The sequence below is a fragment of the Halichoeres trimaculatus genome, unplaced genomic scaffold (assembly GCF_033239565.1).
Source record: "Halichoeres trimaculatus isolate MK-OKI-2021-1 unplaced genomic scaffold, fHalTri1.1 fHalTri1_scaffold_9, whole genome shotgun sequence".
In the NCBI taxonomy this organism is placed as follows: domain Eukaryota; kingdom Metazoa; phylum Chordata; class Actinopteri; order Labriformes; family Labridae; genus Halichoeres; species Halichoeres trimaculatus.
Window position 1 is genome coordinate 21,973,904 of NW_027437188.1, and position 26,297 is coordinate 22,000,200.

Genomic DNA, 26,297 nt, shown 5'->3' on the forward strand with positions numbered 1-26,297 from the left:
CCTCTTTATTTCACACACAGACACCATTTAAGGTGACAGACGTAGTTCATTACCATGACATCCCAATATTTGTATCAAATACGACCCCTGGAAAATGTACAAATCATCATCATGTCTTAATCTACACTTTTTGCAACAGTATACTAAAGATTTTGCAGAAAATTGCATAAAGTTTGTGAATCTTATTCACACCAGCAGTCAAGATGAAACAGTCCTCCATGTAAGGTTGTGCTGACGCAATACGCTAGAAGCTTAGCGGGGCCTGGCATGCTCCTATCGCTCCTGCCTCGCTGATATGCTTGAATTGAAAGATGACTAAGACCTAGAAGAGATTTATAAGAATATAAAGGCACATGTCAGTGTGACACTTTCAGTAAAGAACAGCTCCAGCAGAAAAGTCTCTTTGATCCACACCTGTAGTAACATACGGTGAAAAACTCCTTTGTATCAACATAAGGCAAGTATGGCACAAAGCAGTTCAGTCAGAGAAATAAAAGGACATTTTGCACCTTTTCATGATTGTCAGAGATGTTACAATCAACAATAAATAACAGCAAACAACTTGATTGGAATGACAAGATGTAAATTAAAATTTCAACACTAAAAAATCCAAATGTCTGCATAAAATACCATAAAAGGTTTGAAAACAAGGACATCAGAGTAACATAATTTATCTTTCTCCACACATACTGAAGACAGTGTGTGAGAAAAGTACATTCTCTGCCCGTCTGTAGCTGAAACAGAATCAGGCGGACGTGTGAGAGCAAAGAGAAGCAGATGAGTTAAAAAAATACAGTATACACCCTGACATTTCCTGTCCGTTCCCACAGTGTAAGCTGCTCAGCTCCATCTCTACAGTTTCTGAGCAGAGGCCTATCCTCCAGACATGACATCACTATTTTCCAAACTGGCTTTTGAATGGATGGCTGGGATTATTCCTTGGGGAAACAAAGACCTGATGGGCTCCAAGGGCGGCTGAAAAAAAGGCACTGCATTGAGTCCATGTCTATACCCGCCTTACATCTCCGCCCTCTGATTGGTTCCTTTGTTCTGACCAGCTGTGTCCTCTTCTGCTTCCTCCTCTTCCTCTTCGTAGTTTTCTTCCTCATTCTCCACTCCTTTACCATGAGGCCCCTCCTTTCTTGGTCCTTCTTGGTTTTTAACTACATCCTGGAAAACACATCAAACACAACAAGGTCATCCATGAAACATTGCTTTTGTGAATTTAACTCGATTTCATTTAAACCTTCAAAAGACAAGGACAATCTATACTGACCTGACATACTGGGAAAACTTAACCCTCTCTGTCTGTCAACCCCCCTCCTCCTTTTCTCTCTATACTTCTCTCTCTACTATCTGTCTCTCTCTCTCTTACCCCAACACAGTCGAGGCAGATGTCTGTCTAACATGAGTCTGGTTCTGTCCGAGATTTCTGCCTGTTAAAGGGAAGTTTTTCCTTGCCATTGTAACTTGCTAAATGCTGCAAAGTCCTGTACTCATGGTGGATTAAGATAAGACTCCTTATCTTGTCTTGATGTTGGGTTTCTCCTAATAACATTTTATTAACATTTACGGGTCTAGACCTGTGAATGTTTTTGTAAAGTGTCTTGAGATAGCGTTTGTTATGATTTGGCGCTATACACATAAAGACTGATTCATTGATTGATTAATTGATTGAAAACTTTCAGATATAAAAGCCTAAAAATTATGGTTCAGTGTTCTCATCTATGGTTTGAACATTAGCAAGAAAAAAAGCCCTTTGTTGTATTTTACATAAAAAGAAAAAAAATGCTTTCAGGTTTAGCAAAAACAGCATGCAGCAGATTTATTCCAATCTATTAACTACATTTTTACACTTTTTTTTTTTTTTTTACCTTTTTCTTCAAGAATTCTGACTTTTTCTCACAATTTCCAAAACATTCTAATTGATTTCTTTACGTTTTTTATTTTAAAAAAAGATTCATAATCTTACATTTATTTACGAAAAATTTTGACTTTAATCTTAGACTTTTGACTAATTTCACAAAGTTAACTTTTCCTCAGTATGTGTGATGTCTAAACTTCCAGAACTCAAACTTTTTCCTTGAGAATTTTGGCTTTAGTCTGACTTATTTCCCACACTTCACTTTTTCTTACTTAAAAAAAGTGAAAGTCCATTTTTTTGACACAATGTTATCCTTAATTTCAGAAATGACTTTTTTCTAACAATTTTAATTATTTTCTAAGAATTCTGACTTTTTAAAAATATTTCTTACTTTTTAATTAGATTTGTGATATAAAAAAAATCTTCAAATTCTGGCTGTTACTGTTAGAATTTTGTCCTTCTTTCTCACAGAATTCTTATCAAAGACTTAAAAAAGTTTTTTTCTTGTCTTTCCTTTCTTCCTTTTTTTTTGGGTTGCTCCTAACCTCTTCTGTAAAACTTGCAAACACATTTTATGTTGAAGTAGTTAGGGCTAGTTTTCTATTAACAGAAGCAACACCTGCATTCAGGATTGACTGAAACACCAAGTGTGGAGCAGTGGATGAATGAACCTGAATGAAGTAAATGCTCCACTGAGCTCAAATTACAGAGAAACACTAGATCGTTCTCTCAGGAGGTGACACGCAACAACAAGTTGTGGGGAATAAGAGCCACACAGATACACAGTCATATCATATTATATTCAGCCAGGTAACCATTTCACTTTGTCATCGGCAAAGAAACATTATTCTGATACGCTCATCAAAGTTTTAAAAATCATCTCATAGTAGCAATGATAAGATTGAGAGGCTGCAACATCTTTCACACAGATTTTCACTAAGATCACTTGTTGTTCATGTGGAAAAACAAACTAAAAGTTATACATAAGCCAATATCCTTGATCACTGGGGTTAGGAGTTGGGGTCAGTTTCACATCAGAGAGTAAAAAAAAAGGCTAAAATGCCTTGCTCAAGGACACTGAATCCAGTTGTATTTCTCAGTATCATTTCTCAACTTTACAGATCATACCACTTCCCATATTAACTTCTTCTTACAAACACTGGCCTTTGAGTACAGTTGTAAAAGTGTTATAGAATATCCAACATTAGCTTTGATTGATTTGACAGAAAGTCTAAACAGATTTCCTCTCACAGGCAAATTAAATAAAAGGAAGCTGGGCTTGAAACCAGAGACCCAACAGACTCAACACCTGATCTCCCTCATTTATCAGAACATGCTCAGGGGAGGGTTCAAGTTACAGGGACAAAACACAGACAAGGACACACACAGGGTAACACAACTTCATCCCTGTGTGAGTCCGACAGAGCTGGTACCTCAGTGTTGAAGGTATTACTTTTCGGATGTGATCCCAGCTCATTTGAACAGGTAGAATGTGAAATGAACTGAGATAATATGATTTAGAGACAATGTGGCGAATGAGGATTCTGAAGTTTTAGTTATAAAGTACATTTCTAAGCTTTTCATCACTTTTATTTGACTGTCCGGGGATAAAGGAATGCAAGTAACCCTGAGGAGAAAAAAAGGTTTGACTTCGGTTTCTCATAAAGGAACCAACCTGTTCTATGTTTTCCTCGTTGTATGGATCTTCTCCTTCCTCCTCCACCTCATCCTCTCTCTTCGGCCCACCAGCTATGTCCTCCTGGGCCTTCAGGACACAAACACGACGTCAAAAAAAATAATTTCAAGAGCTAACTAAAGAGGATAGGGGTCATGAAATATATATGTTTTGGAGGTTAGACCAGTGAAAATTTTTTTCTTAAATACTACTTTTGTAATACTTTTGAAATGAGTAAAATTTAATTGGGATTCGTGGATTAAATCCAGAATTCTGACTTTGTTTTGGAGGTCTGAAAAAAATAAGGATACTGAAAAAAAGTGACAGCATAAGAATTTCAAGCTTTTTCAGTATTCTACTTTTTTTATCACTCAATTTCCCCCCCCCCAGAATTCTGACTTAAATCTTAAAACACACACACCTTGATTTTTTTTGCCAGAATTCAGACATTTGGTTTAGAATTTTGACCTTTTTTCAATTTTGACTTTTTGTTTAGAATTTTAACTTTTTTTCAATTTTGACTTTTTGTTTGGAATTTTGACTTTCATCTCACAATTCTACTCATTTCTCAGAATTTCTCGAATTTCTGAGATTTCTGATTAAAAATGTCTCAGAACTCTGACTTTTTTCTTTCTTTTTTTTTTTTTTTTTTTTTTTTACAAAACTTTGACTTTAAAGACAGAATTCTGACATTTCTATCAATAAATTGCAACTTTTCTCTTAGAATAAAGTCAACAATATGCAAGTTCTTACATTTTGTTGGAATTTTCACTTTTTTTCCTTTGAGTACTGATTATTTTTTAACTGGTCTTAACTCTAACATATTTCTTGTGTCTTTATCCTCTCCCATAAACTTTCAAACATTAATTAACTGAAAGAGGTTAAGGTGAGTTTCAAACAGTATTTGTTTCTGATGCCTGTAGCAATTTATGAGCATTGGTGTCACACACCTCGTCCTCTACTTCCTCCTGATACTGGTCATCCAGTGTGTCTTCTTGTTGATCTGGGTTTCCAGCCATCTACATCCAAACAAAAGGCTTAAGTTAAAACACCACTTCAAACATTTTAACACATACATCCTGAGGTTCCTTCCCTTCCTCAGCCTCTACCTCACTGACATTTGGCAAACTTCTCCCATTTTTATTTCTCACCACTAGTTCTTCCTCTACAGCAGGTTGTTCGGGCCTCTTATGTGTGTCTACATGTTGAGCTGGAGCTGCAGGCTCTTCCTCCTCCTCTCCCACCTCCTCTTCCTCTACTGTAACCCTGTGCTGTGGTCGTTCATCTTCGGCCTCTTCAAACTCATCCTCTCCTTGGTTGTTAGGATCATCCTCAGGGTCCAGCTCACCCTCTGCAGCACCCTACAGAGGATAAGAAAGCAGTATTTGCTTTAAAGAAAGGCTTGAATGTCTCTTGACATTAAAGTAGGAGCAGGAGATATGTAAGAGTGTGACAAAGTGCAGTGGATCATTCATAAAAAGTGACTGTGGCAGTAAGTGTGCTTTAATCTTCTATTAATTGCCTTATTGCTATTCAGGAGATTTCACAGATCACTGCTCTGACAGACAGGTGGGTGATGAATGTGCCAGAGGAGGAAAGTGGACGGGAGGATGAAAAAGAATCAATGTGTGGATGGATGGATGGCTGAATGGACGTATGACACACGATACACTGCTGTGAATGTTAAGAGACTGAATGTGCTGACAGAATAGACAGCTAATGAGGATGCATGTGTTAACAGATGGTATTCACCTGCTGATGTGGAGGCACTCTGTGATCTGCTTCCTGTCCTTCCTCCTCCTCATGTAACATGTGAACATCTCTCTCTGTGTACAAAGAAAATCAAAATTACATGAATGATTAAAAAAATAAATGATGGAATGATAAAGTGATTTGGCTGTTTGGTAATCTCTCTTTCTCACCTTCCTCATCATCAGTGTGTCGGCCCTCCTCTCCCTGAACAATGTCATTGTCCATATTCTCATACTCCGTTCTCTTCCTGGTAAGAGTGGTGAACATAACATCTTTGTTAAAGTGAGTTTTCTTAATTTGTGCTTACTCTTTGTGCACGATATCAAGTTTGAACTGCTCTGACCTCTGGTTCTCCTCCCTCATTAGCTGCTCTTTTCTATCCAGCTCCCTGTTGTGCTGCTGCTCCCTCTCCTTTTCCTCCTTCAGCCTCTGCTCCCTCTCCTTCAGCACCCGTTCTCTCTGAGCCTGCAGGGCCTCCTGATGCAGCTGGATCTGCCTGCGCTCTGTGGCCCTCTGAGCCTCCAGACGCTGCTGCTCCTGCTGCTGCTCGTACGCTGACTTTACTCGCTCGACTTCAGCGTGGGCCTCGTGTTGGAGCTGGGGTCCCTTTTGAGAAGGCAAAGAGTGGAAAACAAAGGAGTTTATTTTATGCTTTGAAAGACTTTACAAGATGATGATGATGCTCTGCTCTACAAGCAGATTTTTTTCTGTGAACCAGTTCTGACCGGTTGTGGCTGGCGTCTCTGAAGATCCAGTGCATTCTCATCTGGCTGTTCTGGCTCTGGCTCCTCCTCTTCCTCCTGTTGCTCATCCTGAGGCTGATCTGGGTCCTCCTCCAGCTTCTGAGGCTGTCCAGCTTGAGCCATCTCCTCCTCTGCCAGCTCCCTCCTCCTCTCTGCTTCTCCCTCTCCATCCTCCTCTTTTTCTGACACTGTATTCTGGGCCTGAGCATGTGGCTCCTCTGCTTGATTGTTTAACTGAAACGAAAGATAATTTTTTTCACATGTTTCGATCATTACTCTATCACTAAATTAAAAAAGATCCCAAGGATTCCACGTTACCCTGGATTCAGTGTCCTGATGATCTCCCTGGTGGGCTGGTTCCTCCTTGTGAGCCTGATCCAGTGTGTTTGCTGGCTGGGCTTCGTGACCATGGGACTGAGCTGCTAAGGCCGCTGCTTGTGGCTGCTGGAGTGAAGGGTTTTTCTCAGGCTCTCTCTGATTAGGCACCCTGTTCAGGGACTCTTTCAGTTGCTTATACTCATTCACCTGCACCTACAAGACACAAAAGATACAACTAAAGCAAGGCTTCATGAGAATTTCTGTGCACACACCTTAACTGTATAACCAGGCTAGACAGGATGAATTCTACATTTATTTTCTTTCTTTTTTTTTGCTTAATTCCTCTCTCCTCTCTTGGTCGGGCTCCACTCTGTGCATTATGTCTCTCCGACTGATGGAACGGACTGGCAGTAAATGCTCTGCTCAGACAGCCCTGACTAACTCAAACACCCTGGAGTCAAGGAAAGAGTTTTGAGCGTGTGTGTGTGTAGGTGTTAGAGAAAGAGACAGGGTATGCTTGTCCAACCAGAAGCACTGATGTAAAACAGGACAGGCTTCAAAATAAAATACCAAATGAAGTCAGGAAGAGGGAGGGGGTAGAGAGGATATGGAGCAGGGTGAGGTCCCATCAATAAATGTACTTGGGAAAGAGGAGAGTGTTAAAAATACATCTGAGTATTGTACATTTAGTGAACCACTCAGGCATTTCAAAGGTCAGTCTGGGAGAAAAGCGGCACCATGTGATCTAATCAACCAAAACTATTTTTTTCTTCTTCACACTCTAATGCAGAACATTTCATATGTTACTGTGAAGTTAAAACAAGAGTTAAAGGAAGGTCGTGAGGAATGCACATGACAGGAAATGTGTGTGATGCAACAGATCAGCAGGAATCAGCTGTTGCTTTTGAGGCTTTATAAAAATACATCCATGTACCTGTGCAACAGCAAGCGCACTCTTGTGGTCTTGCAGTGACAGTGCAAGCTGATCATGGGCAACCTTCAGATCCTGATGCCGAACCTGAAAACCCAAGCGTAACCCAAAAGCATAAATTCACTTTTTTCAAAGAAGATGCAAATGACTTTAATCACATTACTTTATTTTATTTTTCTAAATATTCATGGTTTTGTATCACCTGTGCATCCTGTAGCTGTGTGTGGATGTCATGGTGGGCTTTCCTCAGCTGTTTATTTTCCTCTCTTAGGTTATATACATTATCTGCAATCAAGAAGAGACAAAAAGAAAACCTCTTTAATACAAACTGGTTTTCTAACAGTAAGCTATCAGTCTGCATGCAGAGCACATAGACAGTGTTTGGCTTCAGACATGCAGTATTTTACTGAGTCAGGAGATGGAGACAGAGTGAAGAGTTTAATCATCATGTGTGACCATGAGTACCTTTGAGCTGGGAGATTTCCCCCTCTTTGGCTTGCTGCAGTTTCTCATAGTGCACTCTGTGTTCGTCCAGCAGCCTGTTGTGGCTCTCACCCTGGACTTGGTGTTGGTCCTGAAGCTCATAGTACTGCTTCTTCAGGTCGTCGTGTTGATTCTGACAGAAAGAAAGGCAATCATCAATATTCAGTCTGTTTTATCAGCGTCAAAAAAGACATTAATCAGAGCAAAAGGAAAAACATTGGCTCAAACTTTAGCCTTACACCACTGACAGGAAGAGTGAAATGAGCTCGGTTATGGAAAGTGTGTGTGGTTATGAAAAACAGGAAAGATTACGGATGAGGATGTCAGCATTGACAGAAACAGTAGAGCATATGTTTGTGTATGACTTCATCAAAATGAACTGTACCTTTAACATCTGATGCTGCACTTGAAGAGAATTGAACCTGCTGTTGGAGTCTTGCTGTTTAGAAAAAGAAGCAACAAAGAGGTTTGATAACAATGAAAAAAGTAAACTATGGAAATTGTAGTGAGTTTTATGATGTTCTAAAGGGGATATTTCATTTGCATTAATTTGTAATTGTTGTTTTTGTGCCAAGGGAATGGGTTTTGTTGATACAAACAGAACATTATTTTGGTGTGGTGTTCGGCTGCAGATTTTTGGGACTTGTATGAGTTTCTGGGGCAGGGATGGCCAACCTGCGGCTCGCAAACCGCATGTGGCTCTTTGCCTCCCGGTGTGTGGCTTTTCGATCCATTCATAAAAATATATATAAATATATTGTTATGGGTAGTGGTGTGCCGTTCAGTCTAAAATATAGATATATTGGTGCCAATACTGGGATCAGTATTGGTCAATACTTAGCTGATGAGATTGATACTTAAGTTTCAGTTTCTCTTCTCTACATGTGTTCCTCTCAATCGCTCATATATAGATAGATAGATAGATAGATAGATAGATAGATAGATAGATAGATAGAGAGATAGAGAGATAGATAGATAGATAGATAGATAGATAGATAGATAGATAGATAGATAGATAGATAGATAGATAGATAGATAGATAAAGATTGATTGAACTTTGTCTCTTCTGCAGTAAAAACAGAAATTTGTCTTTGGCTTGGCTCCATGTACATATTTAAAGACGCTTACAAACCCACTAACTCTTGCTTTGAAAATTGGAAATGTTCTGATTTTTATTCTATGTCATTTCATTTATGTGTGAGAGGAAGTGCGTTCTTAAGACCACATGTGATGTGGCTCTTTGTAGTACCACTGTAATTTTTGTGGCTCTAGGTCTCTGACAGGTTGGCCACCCCTGTACTGGGGCATTGGGAGGGAAATGAATTGAACTGCAGTTCAATTAAACAATAGCCAGCAATGGGGTCACACAGTTTTTTAAACCGTGTCTGTGTTTTGTAGGATACATGAAATTTCTGGTTATACTGAAGCATCTGGGTAATTTTGTGACATTTTTTTGTTTTTTTGTGTTTTGAACTTAAAGAGACGTGAGGTGGATTAATGCTGCAAGACACAAGAAGACGTGTATACACGACTACCAGCTAGCCAACAGTTTTTGACTCTTACACCTGTAGTACCTCTTTGTGAAAAACTTTTTTGCCTCTGTCTAAAATACTTCATTTCAGCTGCTGTCTCTTTAAGGCTTCCTGCTCTACAAACCCCCTTCCCTCTGATTGGCCAGCCCTGGGTAGGGGACAAAAACTACAGGCAGACCTTTTTATGTTTTAGGCCTTCTACCTTCAGTTAGGAAATCTTTTTATACTTTTGCAATGACCTCATCATCTCATCATGTATTAACACTATATGTAAAGAAAGCAATGATATTACAGATGCTTTACATTTTGACAAAGAGGCATGCAGTCTGTACAAAATGAAAAAAGATAAAAGACAAATGAAAACATGATAAAAGTTGTGTGCTATTTTAATAGTAAGTACAAGATGAAACTCACCTTCTCCTTATTGAGTGACTGCTGTGCTTCTAGTTTATAAACCAAATAATCTATAAACAGAAACAGAATGTTATTTTACATTACATTGGAGTGTTGATTTGTTTGACTGTTTAGTGTGTCATATTCTATGCTGTCCCAGAATAAGGAATGAAACCCCCATAGTGTCCCAAACAGAGTGAGTGTTGAGAACAGAGCATTATTTTTCTCACCTTCTTTGGCCTTTTTGTGCTCAAGCCTCTCCTTCTGTAGGGACTTCTCTAACCTGGAGCGATGCTCGTACACCACTGAACACAGATAGAGGTACAGAGGGGGATAAATAGAGGGAGGGAAAAAGAAAAAGAGGTTTGATGAGTGGCCTAAAGAGTGCTTTAATAAACGCACAAAGTAAATGCTCCTACAAAGAGTCTTTTGAACTCAGAATTTGGCTGAAGAAGTGTATTTCATGGCTGATTTGTGAGTTTGAGTGAGACTGTGATATTTGTTTAACCAGACTGAGATTTTGTACGTGACAGCTCCAACGCTGGCGAAAAGTTGTGGTATTCGTCACGACACTGGTGGTCTAAATGTGTTTACAAGTACAAGAAGTGTGGTTCTGTCTGCTGCTTAGTGTCAGCACAACTAAGGAGGACAAGAGATAGTTATTTATTAAAGGGACTAAGGATATTAATGTTTGAACGGTGAGTGAATGATCAACAGTGTCAACACCACTGACAGTAGACAGAAAAGCCCGAATTTCATGAACTGAGATTTTTTTTGACTCCATCAGCTGTTCTCTCTAACTTTTAATCATATCAAACTGATTTGTATTCTTTCTATTTTTCATACAAATCAAATTTTGGATGAAGAAGGAAATAAACCAAGTAAGAAAGAATATAATACGAAGAAACCAAAGTAATCCTGGTGCAGGAAAAATAAAGATAGAGGGATAAAATCAGCATAATACTCTTTTCTGAAGCCAATAGCTACACACACACAAACCGTAACAAACGCATCAGTAATGTCACATTTGTATGCTTCAGCTTTTTTTCCCTCTTTTAACACTTTGCTTTAAGCCTCAGTAATTAAGAAATCTGCAAAATGTTGATTTGAGAAAAAAATTCTCCAGCAAATCTGAACAGAAACCGTCTCTGCAGGCTCAGCGTGTGCGCTCGAGTGTGTGTGTGTGTGTGTGTGTGTGTGTGTCTGTGCTTATACACATTCTGGCAAAAAAAGGAAATTGGGGCAAGTAACAAACAAATGAAACCGAGCAGGAAGGAAGCGCTGCGGATATGAAAAGAAAAAAATATTTCAATGAGATTCAAACTGCAAAAGTATTCTTACATAAAGAGGACATTTATGAAAGTCTCAGCATGGAAACACACAAACAGTTGTGGCATCCATCTAAGTGAATGCACTCTGTTGAAAGTGACTAGACTTCAAATTGAGTGTATGAATGAGCTTTTCTCCCGTCTATTTCTTTAGTTAAATTTTAAGGCCTCAGCACTGTTGTCATAACCCGACCTGCAAAGACTCGTGTCATTACTCTGCTTTACAAAGTCCACACCCTCTTTTGTTGAAAGTGTGCCTGTACTGTGACTGCAAAGCCGCGCACAAACACTCTCGGTTTACTCAAACATTAAAACTGTTATCAAGAATTACATGCAATGCATGGCTCCTTTAACAGGACTTCATACTTCCTCTAATTTTGGAGTTTTTGGAGTTTGGATCTGAAAATAACTTTGCAAAAAGACAGTTATCTGCACACTGAAGAAAATTCAATTCAGCTTTTTGGTTTCACATTTTTTTCTTCTTCTTAGAGAAGTGTTGCCTGGAGCAACATTTCAGAGGAATTCCTTCCCTCTTTTTTTCACCAGAGGCAAATTATCCTATCACTCCAATCAGATGAGTGAGATCAACTCTAAAGTCACATGTTTTCTGGCACCAATCCTTTGTTGCAGTCTCGGAAACGCCTCTGCCTCTGACTCAGCCACTTATTAACAACAATAACAAACAACTTGGGCTGTGACAACTACGTCACCTTCTGTCCCACTTTCTTCCATGTTCTCCCTGACACTCCTGCTTTTGGGCTCGGGGGCAGGGAGAACTAACTGATGATGTGGCTATTCCTTGCAGTGCCAACTCAACAGATTCCACTGTTAACTGCAAGCTAGATCATGGTTTATACTATAACCTTTTCCCTTCTAAATGTAGAAAGGAAAAGGTGAACGTGTGTTAGAGGGAGTTGAGGACATAGAGGAAGCAAAAAAAAAAACGGGTCAGGAAGCAGGAAAGCTTAAACAGATGAGACACGCAAAATACAGAGTGCAGAAATAGGTAAACAAACCTTTGACTGACGGAGAAAGTGAAAGTCACTCTTAACTTTGAGGTCTTTTGAGGTGACTGCAGACCAAGCTACTGAAAGACGCATTAAACTCAATAAATACACTAAGTTTATTGATTTCAACTGAGCTAAACTGTGGTTTCTTTAGAGTCATTTTACATTTTATGATTCTCTTGTTTCAGCCACAAGTGTTATGCCTTGATGGTTGAAGCCTGGTAATGGTTTTATAGAGGCTTTTCCTGCTCTCACATGACAACATTAGTCATTATGACTTTATGGACATGAGGGAGGTTCAACTGTTTTATACGAGGGTTTCAATAACATCAAGTCAGTGAGTTCTTGCTGTCACTAACATCTGGACCCAAGTCATTACAGAGACCGTGTGTCAAGATAGTAGAGCTTCAACTTTTATGACAGTTATCTGGGTTGCACTTACAAACTTTAAACGACTACAAATTACACTTTTGTTGACCTAATTCAGCTGCTAAATGTTTGTTTCGGCTTACATCTCTGAGACCAATGCTGCAGACGTTACTATAAGTTAGCACAATTAGCAAAACATTAATCCACGCTAACTTCAACACATACTGATCGTGTCACATATTGCAGGTAGGGGTGTAACAAAATGGACAACCCATGATATGATATGAAATACCATATAGGGATTATGATACGAAATATTCACAATATGAAACAACTTTAGTTCACAATATCAGAAAAAATGTTTTTCACTACCTTGTCAAAGAATTGATTCTTATGTCTGAATAACATAACTGGCTTTATCTTAAGAATTGGGAGTAATATTAGGACTTACAATAAATAATGTAGAGTTAGCCTTTAAAATTAATGTCCTATCCTGATGAAAAATGACACCCATTCACAATATCTATTTCACAACAAGGCAAACACACCTTTCCCAACACTGTGTGTGTTTATGAAGCAGATGGCAGCTCTAAGTGGATCAGTCTGAAAACAAACAGTGAAGTCATATTTCACGTTCTGCTCCTTGGAATTGAACACTTTGAAACAAAAAGCCACACGTTAAAAAACACCAGTACTTAACATGATGGGGATAATAGTTTAGCTCAAGTACATTAGCTTTAGCTCACACAAATATTAGCTGATGGGTGGAAGATTGTTTGTTTTCTCAAACAGACACCTTGTTAAAGCATGGCAAACACACTGAAACAGACAGTTTGACTCTGCCTTGTTGTAGTTTTGATCAAATGTAACTAACATTCCTTAAAGTGGACATATCATGCTTGTTTCTCCTTTTCACTATGCCAGACTAGGATGCCTGTAAAGCATTTCTGCCCTCAGTACAAGTCACTTAGTTCCTTCATTGCCCCACAATAGCGTTCTCAATATCCTCATTTTAGGCCATTCTGACGATCTTGTTGAAACGTTTCGTTTCAAGAATGACCTCCAGTAACCTCGCAACGTCACAGCCCTTTGTGCTCTGATTGGTCAGTTCTATCAGAGGGGCGGAGGGGGTAGAGCCAGGGGGCGGTTTTTGCAGCATGGCAGTATTTACAAAATCGCCATTTTGGATTGAGCAGACCGAGCGAGTTTGCTGTTTGCCAGAACTTCACCGTAAGGCATTGATAGCACTAATAAAATGGCAGAGTGTAGGATACGTCCTTTTGTATTGGACCCCGAGTCAGACCCGGCCGGTTCTGCAGCTCAGGAGGAAGAAAATCCACCTCGACACAGATCATCTCAGCTTCAGTGTGGTGAGTCAAACCGGTACTGTAACATGTATAGTTTATACGTTTATACTCGGCTCTTGGTGGGTGTATCCCTTGGTGGCAGTTGTGTGACTAACTGACATCACAGAGGAGGAGCTGCTTCATCAGATTACTCCAATAAAAAGAAAGGTACCTCGTGTTGTCACGACGGTCGAAATCTCACAGCAAACTGGCAATGACCTATTTTCAGAGGCATCAAATCTCGTTATAGGATATCAGAAAAAAATACAATATCTTATTTTTTGAAAATTAAGGGGGTGAAAGGTCTTGTTTTCAAATGTATCATATTATATGTAAGTATTAAATCAGGGATCAGCATGAATTGCCCCCTTTAAAGTTTGTTGACAAACAAATGTATGTCAAAGTTATGCATCCTCGGTCAAACCTTGCAACCTTGTTAGTTATACGGAGAAACTGGATGAATATTTATCCCACATTGTCAGCGCCAGACTTGTGGAAATTGAATAACTGTGCAGAGTATCTACAATCACGCACTAAAATTTGGGTCCTTTGAATCTTTTAAACTTTTTTTTGTGTGCATCTAAGAAATTTATTTTAGCTGTATTTTATTTTGCAAAATTTTGTTTCAAATTGACAACAAACATTTTTAGATGAAGATTTTTGCAAGCCAGCACAGTATGGGGGTTTCTAATCAGAGGTTTGAACCGACCAGATTTAAACCATTTCAACCGATCCTTACAGTGACTTGAACTCATCTAGTATTTTTGACCAGGGATGCATGATCCGATTTTTTAAATACTGATAGAAACAGAAACAACGGCTTTAGTACCAGCAGATACCAACACTGAACGGATACCAGCACTAATGTGACATTTCTTAATACACGGATGAGACTGAGAAATATGTTTGGGCGACTTCAGGGTTTTCTGACTTTTTCTTAGATGTTAGCAAAACAAGCGCAAAATACCTCCCTACCACAGTTAATTATGTAACACGTGCGCATGATTGCTGTAAACAGAAAAGCAAAGAAATGCTCCAAACTGACCTACTCTTTGGATCGGCCCTTCACCACTGATATCTGAACTTTCTGAGTCTGCATCAGACCTCCACCAGAATCAGATTGGGGCATCCCTTTAACTGACCACTTTAACACTACTTGTCACATTAATCAATTCACATCTTAAAACTTGAAATTAAGAGACATCTAACTTCACTGCTAAGCCACAGCTTTCCTGTAATTAGTCTTAAACTATCATACTTTTCTTTATGGGAGAAATAATAACGACCACTAGGCTGATAAAGCAGCTAAGGCTGGACATAATGTTTCAATCGTTAAAACCTGTTCAAGATAGTTTTATGACAGAGCTTAAATAACTATCTCCATGCAATAAGTTAATTTACTGTTTTCTGAACTCCCTTATCTTCTACATGCCTACGTGGAATGCTACAGCCTGAGGTGGTGAGAGCACATCTCCCTTCTCTTTCATGTGTAAACATGAAAAAGCCAAGGCAGGGAGAACAGCAGCAAAGACCCTCAGGAGTAGAACAGAGCAGGCATCAGTGAAAATACATCAAATCTTACACAGCATGAAAGCAGGTGCTAGGGTTTGTGAGGAGTTTGCAAGGGACAAAACAAGAATAGGCAGGCACGAGCAGTTTTAAAACAGAACACCCATTTGGCTTTTTGCTAATTGGAAGTGTGGATGTTATCAGCTGAGCTGTCAGCTGATAGGGGCTGCTGTTTAAGCAGCTGATGCACAGAGGTTGAGCTTGACTTTGAAGCCTTCTTAAGACCAGGACACTTCAAAATAGAAATTAACAATGTTTACTTTTTTATACAGCTTCTGGGAGGTTTTCTGCACATTTTTCAAATCTACAGTAGTTTCGTCGGTGACTGTTTCCTCTTAAGCCATGTGTAATGTGCCCTAGGGGTTTAGGACCTTATCTCTTTTTTCTTGTTTACATTCCTCTTTGTTGACATCATACTTTGACACAGGCTTTGCGTGTCATTTTTCAGCAGCTGATAACCTTATATCGTTTTAATTTTTCCTCAAGTTGTGTTTTGGTCTTCTTATGGCTTTAATTAGAGAGGACAGAGCAGCGGATAGAGAATAATCAGAAGGAGAGTGGGGAATGACGTGCAGGAAACAGGCCACAGGCTGGATTCAACTCTGGCCACTTGCTTCAGGTCAAACCTCATGGGGTAAGACCTCAACCACTAAGCCATCTGTGCCCCTCATAAAGCCCTGATAACATCTGATTTGCCTTGTCTGGTTATACGATATAAGTAGAAGACAAGACTCTATATTTTATATATTTCTTTAGAACGGATGTCATGAGCCGTTTCTAACTTCTTCAATTGATCAGATGAACATTCAACTCTATGAGACTAAGGAGGTTTTATCAGTTTAGTGATGACTCTGTATGCTCTCAGCTGTGGAAACATTGAGGAGTGGACGAGATGAGGCCATGTTGCTTTTAGCTCAGTCGAGGCAATCCACACACACACACACCCTCTCTCCAGGGGAAAGCCTTGACAAGCTATAAAGCAGCAACAGTATGAAAATCTAATGATTTTAATGTGCTTCTCAATTATTAAAAACCTACTCACAGAGCCAAGAAAGCAAAGTCATTCTGAGAGTATTACACATAAAACTGAATCAGCTTCACATGCACAGCTATTAGTAACAAATCTTCACTCACGTTCTTCCCTAAACTCAGCAATAAAGCACAAATACAGTTAGAGAATTTGTGTGGCTTTAAGATTAAGTGATGAAATTTGCAGGTGTTTCAGTCCATCAATCTCCTTTGAATTTTCCAGTCTGCATACTGATCCTAAACACAAGCAACAGTGTTTAAATAAACACACACCCATTCGTGGTACACTAACCTTTATCACACCGACACATTCACAAACAAAAGGAGACAGTGAGCATTTGTTGTTTGAAGTTTCCTTCAGAACGATGAAACATATCCTTCACACCGTGGTTAAAGTTCATCATCAGAGCAAACACAAGAGCGCTCTCTATCCTCCTGACCTTTACTGGATACTGGGCAAGATGCAGATAGATAAGTTAGAGTTGTACAGCGGTTAGAGGAGTGGATACTAGTGAAAAGAATTACTTTCAAAGAATGTGAAATTTAAATCAGATTATAAATTCATGCAATGACACAGGTGTGAAATGATTGGTTCATGTATGCGGACCTTTTTCTTTTTTACAAAGAGCTTGCTGCTCTGAGCTGAGCACCTGAGCTGTGTTCAGTGCAGTGACTACAGTCTACAACAGGTAACCTGACTCATGCGGGTCAAGCCTCTGTGTGGAGAACCAGCCCGATACTTGTCCTGCATACTTGTAAGAACACAAGCGGTTCTTTATTCACAGAGAAACAATGTAGGAACAGAGCTTTCACATTCATGGTTCTTCAAACATCAGGGCAAACTTGCACAAATCAACAACTGAAACGCTGACACATGATAACCTTGCTTTCTGACTGATCAGCAGGTTGTGTTAAATATTTGATTCTGGTTGATCAAATCAGAACCCTCCTTTTACAAGGGTTATTAAGTCTGAATACCAAAGGCAAAGGTAGAGAAAGCACAAATCAAATCAGTCATAACAGAAGAGTTGCAGCACCTTTACTTTTCTGATTTGGCTTCTACCTGTTGACAGTCTGAGAAAAACATCACCTTAAAACAGACAACAGAAAGGACATTTTTGATACTAACTTAATTTTTTGGCATTATTTAAAGACGTAACAAAAAAGAAGAGTTTCGCCTATAACATGGAAGTATATACACATGCGAAATATCTGTCAACTTATTATGAGTAACTTAGGTATGAGCAGTAATATCTTATTGTTTTGAAGCTTCCTCCTCTCACGTTACTTCCTGCTGCCTCTTTTCCAACCTTCTCTGATAAAGCTCACACAGGTACCCTCACACAGTAAACACAGACTTACACTTCAACACGAACAACAAGCTATCTCAATTCTGTCTTTTAACAAATTTTTCTTTTTATATAATTGAAGAGGAAAGGATAGTGGATAGAGGGTGAGAGATGGGGTTGATATGAAGGAAAGAAGCCACAGGCTGGATCTAAACCCAGGCCACCTGAGCAAGGGCGAACCTCATGGAGTGTGACTTAAGCTGCGTTTCCACCAAGCAGTCCGGGTCGGTTCAGTACGGTTTGGGACAGTTAAGTCTCATCCCGTTTGCGTTTCCACCGCAAACTGTGCCCTATTGTGGTGGGCGGCATGTAAGCTAGATGCCGGAAGCCGCAGCTGGTAAACAATAGCGCGACGCCGTAGCAGCTTACCCCACTATTAAATCCAACAAAGAAGAAAACGCGACACAGTAAATAAAGAGCACGGATGGAAGACATGCAGCATTTCGTCCTCTCTGTGATTTTCATGTAACTCTCTGTTACAAAGTGCAATCAAGCTTCGTTTCAGAGAAGTCTGTGTGCCGCCAGGAGAAATGCAGCCGCTGTCGGGGTAGGTGACAATTCTTTTGACCAATCAACGGTCTGCAGTGTGTTGCTCCACCTCCCGAGAGCGGATCGGTTCAGTCTGGCACCCATACGAAAGGGTCCCAAAAAAGTGGGACGGCTCGTCTCGGTTTTTAGGGATCCGTCCCGGGTTGAGTCAGTGGAAACGCCGCTAAAAGCGCACCGTACCGAGACGAACCGACCCGGACTGCTTGGTGGAAACGCGGCTTTAGCGTTCTGCGCTCCAGCTGTCCTAGTTATAAAAGATTAACTCTTCTGAAGGGACCCTGGAAAAGTGATGATTAACCAAGACCCCATGTCTGACCCATAAACCATTAATTATGTACATAGATACATTAATGTAAACAGAGCAAATTGGTTGTCGCAGCCATTTTGGAAGTGATGCGAGCATCAAGTCTCCACGTAAGGTGCCTGACAGTCACATGAGCTGAGCTGTACCTCTGATTGGGCGAACTTGCAATCTAAATGTCCTTAAATGCCCCCAGTAAATAGGTACCAGGTCGTAAATAGGTTAATTTCTGCTGTGAAACTGCTTTTTTCGGCTTGGTGTGTATGTGACTTCGTGAGTCAGCATCAAGTGGACACTTGAGAAACAGTAGATTTTATCTCATATTCTTGGACGGGAAGTTGCTTCTTAGTCTGACAACATCATGAACGTCAGACTTAAAGGGGACATATCATGCTTGTTTCTCCTTTTCACTATGCCAGACTAGGATGCCTGTAAAGCATTTCTGCCCTCAGTACAAGTCATTTAGTTCCTTCATTTCCCCACAATAGCGTTCTCAATATCCTCATTTTAGGCCATTCTGAAGATCTCGTTGAAACGCTCCGTTTAGAGAACAACCTCCAGTAACCTCACAACGTCACAGCCCTTTGTGCTCTGATTGGCCAGTTTTATCAGAGGGGCGGAGGGGGTAGAGCCAGGGGGGGCGGTTTTTGCAGCATGGCACTATTTACAAAATCGCCATATTGGATGGAGCAGACCGAGCGAGTTTGCTGTTTGCCAAAACTTCACCGTAAGGCATTGATAGCACTAATAAAATGGCAGAGTGTGAGATACGTCCTTTCGTATTGGACCCCAAGTCAGACCCGGATGGTTCTGCAGCTCAGGAGGAAGAAAATCCACCTCGACACAGATCATCTCAGGACGCTTCAGTGTGGTGAGTCAAACCGGTACTGTAACATGTAGAGTTTATACGTTCATACTCGGCTCTTGGTGGGTGTATCCCTCGGTGGCGGTTGTGTGACTAACTGACATCACAGAGGAGGAGCTGCTTCATCAGATTACTCCAATAAAAAGAAAGGTACCTAGTGTTATAACGAAGGTCGAAATCTCGAAGCCAAATGTCAATGACCTACTTTCAGAGGCATCAAATCTCGTTCTAGGATATCAGAAAAAATACAGTATCTCATTTTTTTTAAATTCAGGGGGTGAAAGGTCTTGTTTTCAACTTTATTATTTTATATGTAAGTATTAAATCACGGATCAGCATGATATGTCCCCTTTAAGTCTCAAAGAGATTTGGACACCAGGGAGCAAATCAAACTAGTTTAAAAGCTGTAAAAATAAAAGTTTTTTGTCTTTAAATGGGGATATTGTGCTTGTTTAGCCTTATGCTATATAATTTACAACTCAGAATAATCCCCTTTTTCCTCACATTGGTGTTAAAGAAATTCTTATTTTGGCCTCTATTCATAAAACTTGTAGCAGCTGTCTCTTTCAAGCTAACTGCTTCCCCAAACCCCCTCTTCTCTGATTGGTCAGCCTTCAGGCCTGTCGGGGGGCAGACCTTGGTGTTTAAGGTTCACATACCTGATATGTTATTTAACCAATTAGGAGATTCTTGTGTGATGACCTCATCATTCAAAAAGGTTTGTGACAATATTGTGCAATTTTTAAGAAAGGACTATTTTGAGAAGCTCACAGACAGATTGAGAGATTTTTATAACATGTTTGCACCGGTTTGAAAATCAGCACACATTCAGTAAGCATTCAGTGGCACTGTTACTAAATAAATAAATATTCATGTTTAAAAAATGAAAAACGAAAAAGATTAATATCCTATTCTTTGATGGTCACTGGTTGCTTAGCTTACATTTGCAACTTTAAAAGGATTCCTGCTTAAAATGCCTGAAAAAATAGAGTAAATTGAATTAGAGGGATGTCACCTCTGACTGAGAAAAAAAAAAAGGATTTCTCAATTGTCATCTGAATAAATCAAACCAATCAATCCATTTGTTAGACAAGAGTGTTTATCATGACGGGAAACAATAGTACTGGAGGTGTATAAAATTACTGCAATGCTCATTTCATTATTCTGTTTGATTTATGTGTGCAAAGACAGTCCAAACAATGATGACTCTGTGTGTGTGTGTGTGTGTGTGTGTGTGTGTGTGTGTGTGTGTGTGTGTGTGTGTGTGTGTGTGTGTGTGTGTGTGTGTGTGTGTGTGTGTGTGTGTGTGTGTGAGAGAGACAGGGGGAGTGGAGGGGTGTTAAATCATAGGGACACATTTGTTGGAGTGCATGAAGAACCACAAGTGCCTTTTAAATGACAGACAACTGCCAGCTCGTGGTTAGGGTGGGCAGCAGTGAATCAATGTTTGGCTCTCAGCCCCTGGGCTATGACCCATCTCTAAATATAGTTCACAAAAAACAGTCATCAACGGCCAGCCGTGGGTATCAAGTGGCTTGGGCCTTGTGATTGGCCAGATGATCCATATATTCAGCAAATGTACACATGAAAAACAGGGTGTGGTGCTAGAGCTAAGAGATGCACATGGTGTTAAATAATACCTGCTTCTTTGTGTCACACTGTGGTGTCACACATCAGCTCTGAAAAAATGAAATTGAAGCCATGTGTGTGGAGTCAACCTGTAACTCTCTGCTCTGGGAAAGCAGATATTACATGTACAACCTCACCTGGCTACCTATGCTACACAAATTTGCATAAAAAGTATGATAAAGACATTAGATCAGATTTACTCTCATTGTGCTTTCAACATCAATCAATCCTGAGTTTTTTCAGCATTTACTTCAACAAATGTCACACCTAGACATTCATGTGCGACTTAAATATAGGTCAGCTGAACAAAGCAGTGGAGCGATGGCTGTCCACACGCTTGAATGAAAGAGTGTGCTCTGCACCAAGCAGCTCATTTTGAACTCAAAGCATAATGGTATGATGAAAACCTTACATCCTGCCCTCACTGCAGCCTGTGTCTAAGTGTTTACATGGAGGGAGCACATCAGTGAGGCTACTGTAGGGCAAGACTGTTCTGTATCTTTTGCAGAGATGGGGTGAGCAAAGTTATACCTGAGTCATACTGCCAGAGAAACAGAGACACAAACTGATCTTCAGGTCGACTAATGTGAGTGTGTTGAGAGAGGTTTTTTTTTTACCTCACTGTGATCATTTTTCATGACTGACTCAATGACTGGTGCCTTTTATTGCACTTTTATTGACTGATCTTTTACAATCAAACTGTCTTTCTAATTACACAGTACAAGGGTTAGGTTAGGGTAACAGTACAAACTTACAAATACCAGAAACTTAACCCTAACCTTTTGAAATCTTGAGTTGTATCTATTCATTAACAAGTAGGGATATAAAGGTGCAAATATCCATACTTTAACATTTTTATATGCAACTTTCAGCTCAGCACAGATGCATGTCAAAACGGTTTAAATGCTAAGGGCAATCATAATTCAGCATCCCAGACAGTTTCAGTAAAGCAACTTCCTCAACAAATCAAAATTCCAGTTCTTTTCCAGGCCTTTCATCAAGTCTTGATCAAAAAATAATTGTCAGCAGTGTAGCTTGAAGTCCAGTAACTTAAACAATTATGTTTAGGTGGCTGCTGTTACAGGGTGTTAATTGTCACAGACAGCAGAGGAGCAGGAGAAAGGAGGAGCTTCTGCTAAATATGGTGAAAGTTCAGCACACTAATTTGTAGTAACCCGACAAATGTGTTACAAATATTTAACCATTATGTGGCAGATAAACATCTGCAATGTACTCACCAAACAGAAAATCTGCCCACATTTGACACTTGGGATTGTTCTGCGCAAGCCTTGAAGCCTAAACTGCTAATGATGCACTTTACCAATAAACCAATGTGTAACAGTTACCTATGTCCCCAACTAAAGGTACTATGAGGCCTATCTATAAGGGATACATACCAAAATAGGTACTTTTATATTGACCCAATTCCATCTGTAGTACCAAGTAGCAATACTCATAAAATCAAACTGTACCATGTTTCGGTCCCTAAACACATCTTCATGACTGTGAGGGAGTGGAAGAGTAGGCGATTTTCCATGCAGGACATGAACACAGCAGTCCAAGTTTATACTGAAGAATGTCAAATCGAAAAAAAATGTGAGATTCTATCGTTAAACAAATAAAAATTTATTACCACACAAACACACAGAAGTACTGAGAAATTGGTACTGTTGAGTACCGATACCAATTGCCAAGTACGGGGCAATGGTACCATATCATTTCACATGTGAAAGGTACTAGGGATGCAGGATATTGGATTTTTGCCGATATCCAATATGCCCATATATCGAAACCCCTTTTGGCCGATACCGATACCGATACCGATAATCACAAGTTTGTTTGTTTTTTTCAGTATCAGTATCAAAATATAGAAAAATAATTTCTTTAGATCACATGAACTTTAGATGTACAATGCATTTTTAAACGTAACCAAGTTGCATTTGATTATTTTAGAGCTACTGTAACAACCTGGTGACAGACACAGAGCTCTGCAGTGCAAATAAATGAAGTGCTACATTTTATTTAAGGAGCTAATTTTTCAGATGGAAAATAATAATAATCCTAACTGAATAGCACCTTATCAGCTGTGTATATCGGCAGAAATTTTCATATCTGCCGATACCAATAAACGTGTTTTTAAGCTTTTATCAGCCGATACCGATATTGTGCCGATAATATCGTACATCCCTAAAAGGTCATCAAAGGGCATCCCCTACTATCCATTTGGTGTTGACTGTGGTGACCACTGTGGCAGAAGTCATGGTGTTTTTTCCTTGATGAAGACTCAGTTTCTCAGTTTCTCATGTGCACCATCAACACCTGCAAGAACTTGAGTCTTGCCAAGATGTGCATTTGTTTTGGAAGCAAATAAATGGAGAGCAAATTATCTGTTTAAGAACATTACTTCTAGTTTTCCAATACAACTTTTTGCAGGGTGCAAATGTATTTATTTGTAGTTATGTAGCACTATTGTTTAAACATGTCGACAAGCAAACTTTTTAAACTCAGTTTGAACTGTAGTTTAGTGTTTTGTGTGATCTATACTACTGCGCTCTCTCATTTAAATTGTCAATTATGAACTAGTATTATTAAAAAGTGAAACTCTTTCAAGATCACTTATAGTGTCCTTTCTGTGCCTTAAGAGCAAAGTATATATTTTAGTGTTACATTCTTTACATTACTTAACCAAATAGCAAGCTGAGCCTTCAAAATTGAACCAACCATATATTTTAATGTACTTTTAAAGTAGAGCAGAATCTCTGAGGAAAGACCCGCTGACAGGGAGCAAAAAGACTGTGACACATCCATGTCACCATCAGTCAATACAGTCAGAAGGGCAATGGCATTTTGCACGACATTAAACAGTATGGTAGTGTCTTTCGTAAACAAGCAAACACTTTTTACAGCACTGTGAGACCTTTCTTTGCAAGCAAGGTGACAGTGCATTTTTTTTCCACTTAACTTCCCCCAGCTGTGGCCGACAGAAGCAGATGTTCTGGTTGACCTCATGACTTTCAAGTTTACTGTTGAGGTGAGCTTGGGGACAAAGTGACCACAACCAGGTGTGTGTTTCTATGTGTGTGTATTGTGGTCTTTAGTTAGCAGTGAGGGGGCTCACATTTCAGCCTGACAGTAGGCCTATGAGAGAAGACGACCTGTCCAATCTGTTAAACTTAACGTTGATCTTTAAAGCCAATCTGCTCAGACCATAACCTGCTTTGAATCACAAGATTACCAAGACAAAGAAGGTCAGGGGTGAAAGGCAGCTCCGGCTTGGCTACTTAAAGTGTGTTTACAGTTCAGTAAGGACAGTCATCCCTGACTCTGACACACACCCAAATAACCTCACACTCCGTTGCTGTTTCAACTACTGCCTTCAATTCCGAATCAAACATCAGTATGTAGAGAATCATAATCGAGTCTGAAAAGCACGATTCTGAGCAAGCGTCTGGAAATGCAGTTTTGTACGTGAAGTGTGGCGTGACAGGCTATGCAAGTAAATACTGAGATTCTGTAACAGAGTGCCAACATTCAATCTCATCATCTTACAATGTTTACCTTGGAGCTGCGCCGACAGCGACTCCTGATGTTGCTGGTACTTCAGCGCCATCGCCTCCGTCCTCTTGAGCTGTTTGTGCATCTCATAGGATATCATCCCCCCGTACATCATCCCGCAGACCACGGTGAGCAACAGGAGAAACTGGAAGATCCTGCGCTGCCTGCGGGAGCACACCCCGTTCCCCATGTTGGACCCACACCCCTCCCCGCTGTCTGCTCGAGGAAGCCCCGTCTCTGCTGCTGGAAACTTCCGACACAACTTTTCACCTCCTGGCGTAGACTAAGGAAACCCCCCCTCCCCACAAACCCCTAGCATTTCTAAGCTGAAAATACACGTTTGGTACTACTACCTCTCAGCGTGTACATTATTTTAGCATAGTCACATCCACTCACAACCCTCTCCTGTGACTTCAAAGTGGCCGCTCAGATTTTCTTGACTTCACGTCAAACTCCTGCTCGGCGCTGTTCACATGCAAAACTGATCGAGGCTGACGACTAAACCGCCGGTCTACCTTTCACCCTGCACGCTTGTACTTTTTCCAACGATATTCAAAGACGCTTTGGGGAAAAGTAAATCCTCAGGTCCCCTACGAGGCCTCCACAGCACCTTTAACTTTAGTTACGTGTCAGCCCAGCAGCTGCCTGCCATCCAACGGCTACCCTGAAGGAAGTCCCTCCCCCGAGGAAAAAAATATCATAAATTTGCCTATTCCCGCCCTCAGAGGGGTACGTTTTATCAATTGGTCGATGGAGAGCTCAATCAAAAGTAGACGGAGTGGAGAACCCTCCATATTTCAATGCCCTGCTATAAAACCACGTTAACCTGATTTTTAAGGCCATTTACTGCAATACTGGAGACACAGGGCTCTCTAAATACAACTGGCATCACTTAAGTCGGTTTGAATTATAATTTAGTAATTTAGTAATTTGATTGTTACTGCCATTACTCTTTTCTAAGCACATTTTCCATTCATAAATTACTCATTTTAGATTTACATCATTTGATTTATAGATTGATAAAATATGAGTGAAAGTGTGTTATCTTAAAAAATAGAAAAAAAAAAAAAACTAATAGGCTCTGTTTGCATTAAGTGTAAAAATTACACTTATCATAAGGGTTGTGAAACTCATGTCATGATGGAGCAGAACCACTATCCATGATGTTATATTTATTTACATCTGTAAACAGGGCTTGACATTAACTTTTTTGCTCACCAGCCACTGTGGCCAGTGGTATCCCTGAGTTACTAGCCACTCAGTATTTTCACTGGCCACAATTTGTTGTTGGATATTTATGTTCAATATTAAAGCGGATGATGACATGCTAAAAAGATTTACAACTTTTCTAAATGTAAATGACCCCTATGCACACTCAAAACAAGACTACATCAATGTTAAAATCCACAGGTCCTTAATCAAGTATTCAGCTCTGATAAAGTTGTGTGTAACATTGTGCTCCTTTCATATAAAAATATGCAGTCTGTTAAGACATAGTAATTAAAAAGTAGTTTGTTATTGCTATAATAAAATGGTAAAGGGGATTAATTGAACTGATAAAAACTCAGCAAGAGACGCTTAAATATTTATTAATGATTGTAATCAGAAAATCATTTCTTTTTTCATGAGAATGACCATGAAGAGAGGTAAATTAAATTTCCTCAGAGCTTTCATCATCAGAGTCATCTTTTTGCGTGTCTCTCTGCTCCA

The 26,297-nt window shown here is 39.8% G+C and overlaps 1 protein-coding gene across 2 annotated transcripts; it reads right to left on the bottom strand.

The window, feature by feature from the left end:
• Window positions 1-24,898, bottom strand: golim4a (golgi integral membrane protein 4a). 2 transcript variants are annotated; one of them, XM_074680362.1, is made up of 17 exons: window positions 24,591-24,898; window positions 9,922-9,996; window positions 9,713-9,762; window positions 8,152-8,205; window positions 7,749-7,899; window positions 7,486-7,568; window positions 7,287-7,370; window positions 6,353-6,565; window positions 6,017-6,268; window positions 5,635-5,897; window positions 5,462-5,538; window positions 5,292-5,365; window positions 4,691-4,900; window positions 4,490-4,558; window positions 3,540-3,629; window positions 1,013-1,170; window positions 1-873 (listed from the first exon to the last, which is right to left on the bottom strand). In XM_074680362.1, the coding sequence occupies exons 1-16, from the start codon at window positions 24,775-24,777 to the stop codon at window positions 1,018-1,020; spliced, it is 2,085 nt and encodes a 694-aa protein (XP_074536463.1). In that variant the 5' UTR covers window positions 24,778-24,898; the 3' UTR covers window positions 1-873; window positions 1,013-1,017. The 2 variants fall into 2 exon arrangements, with proteins under 2 accessions (XP_074536463.1, XP_074536462.1); XM_074680361.1 differs by having other exon boundaries at window positions 1-1,170.
• Between the last annotated feature and the right edge of the window lie 1,399 nt (window positions 24,899-26,297).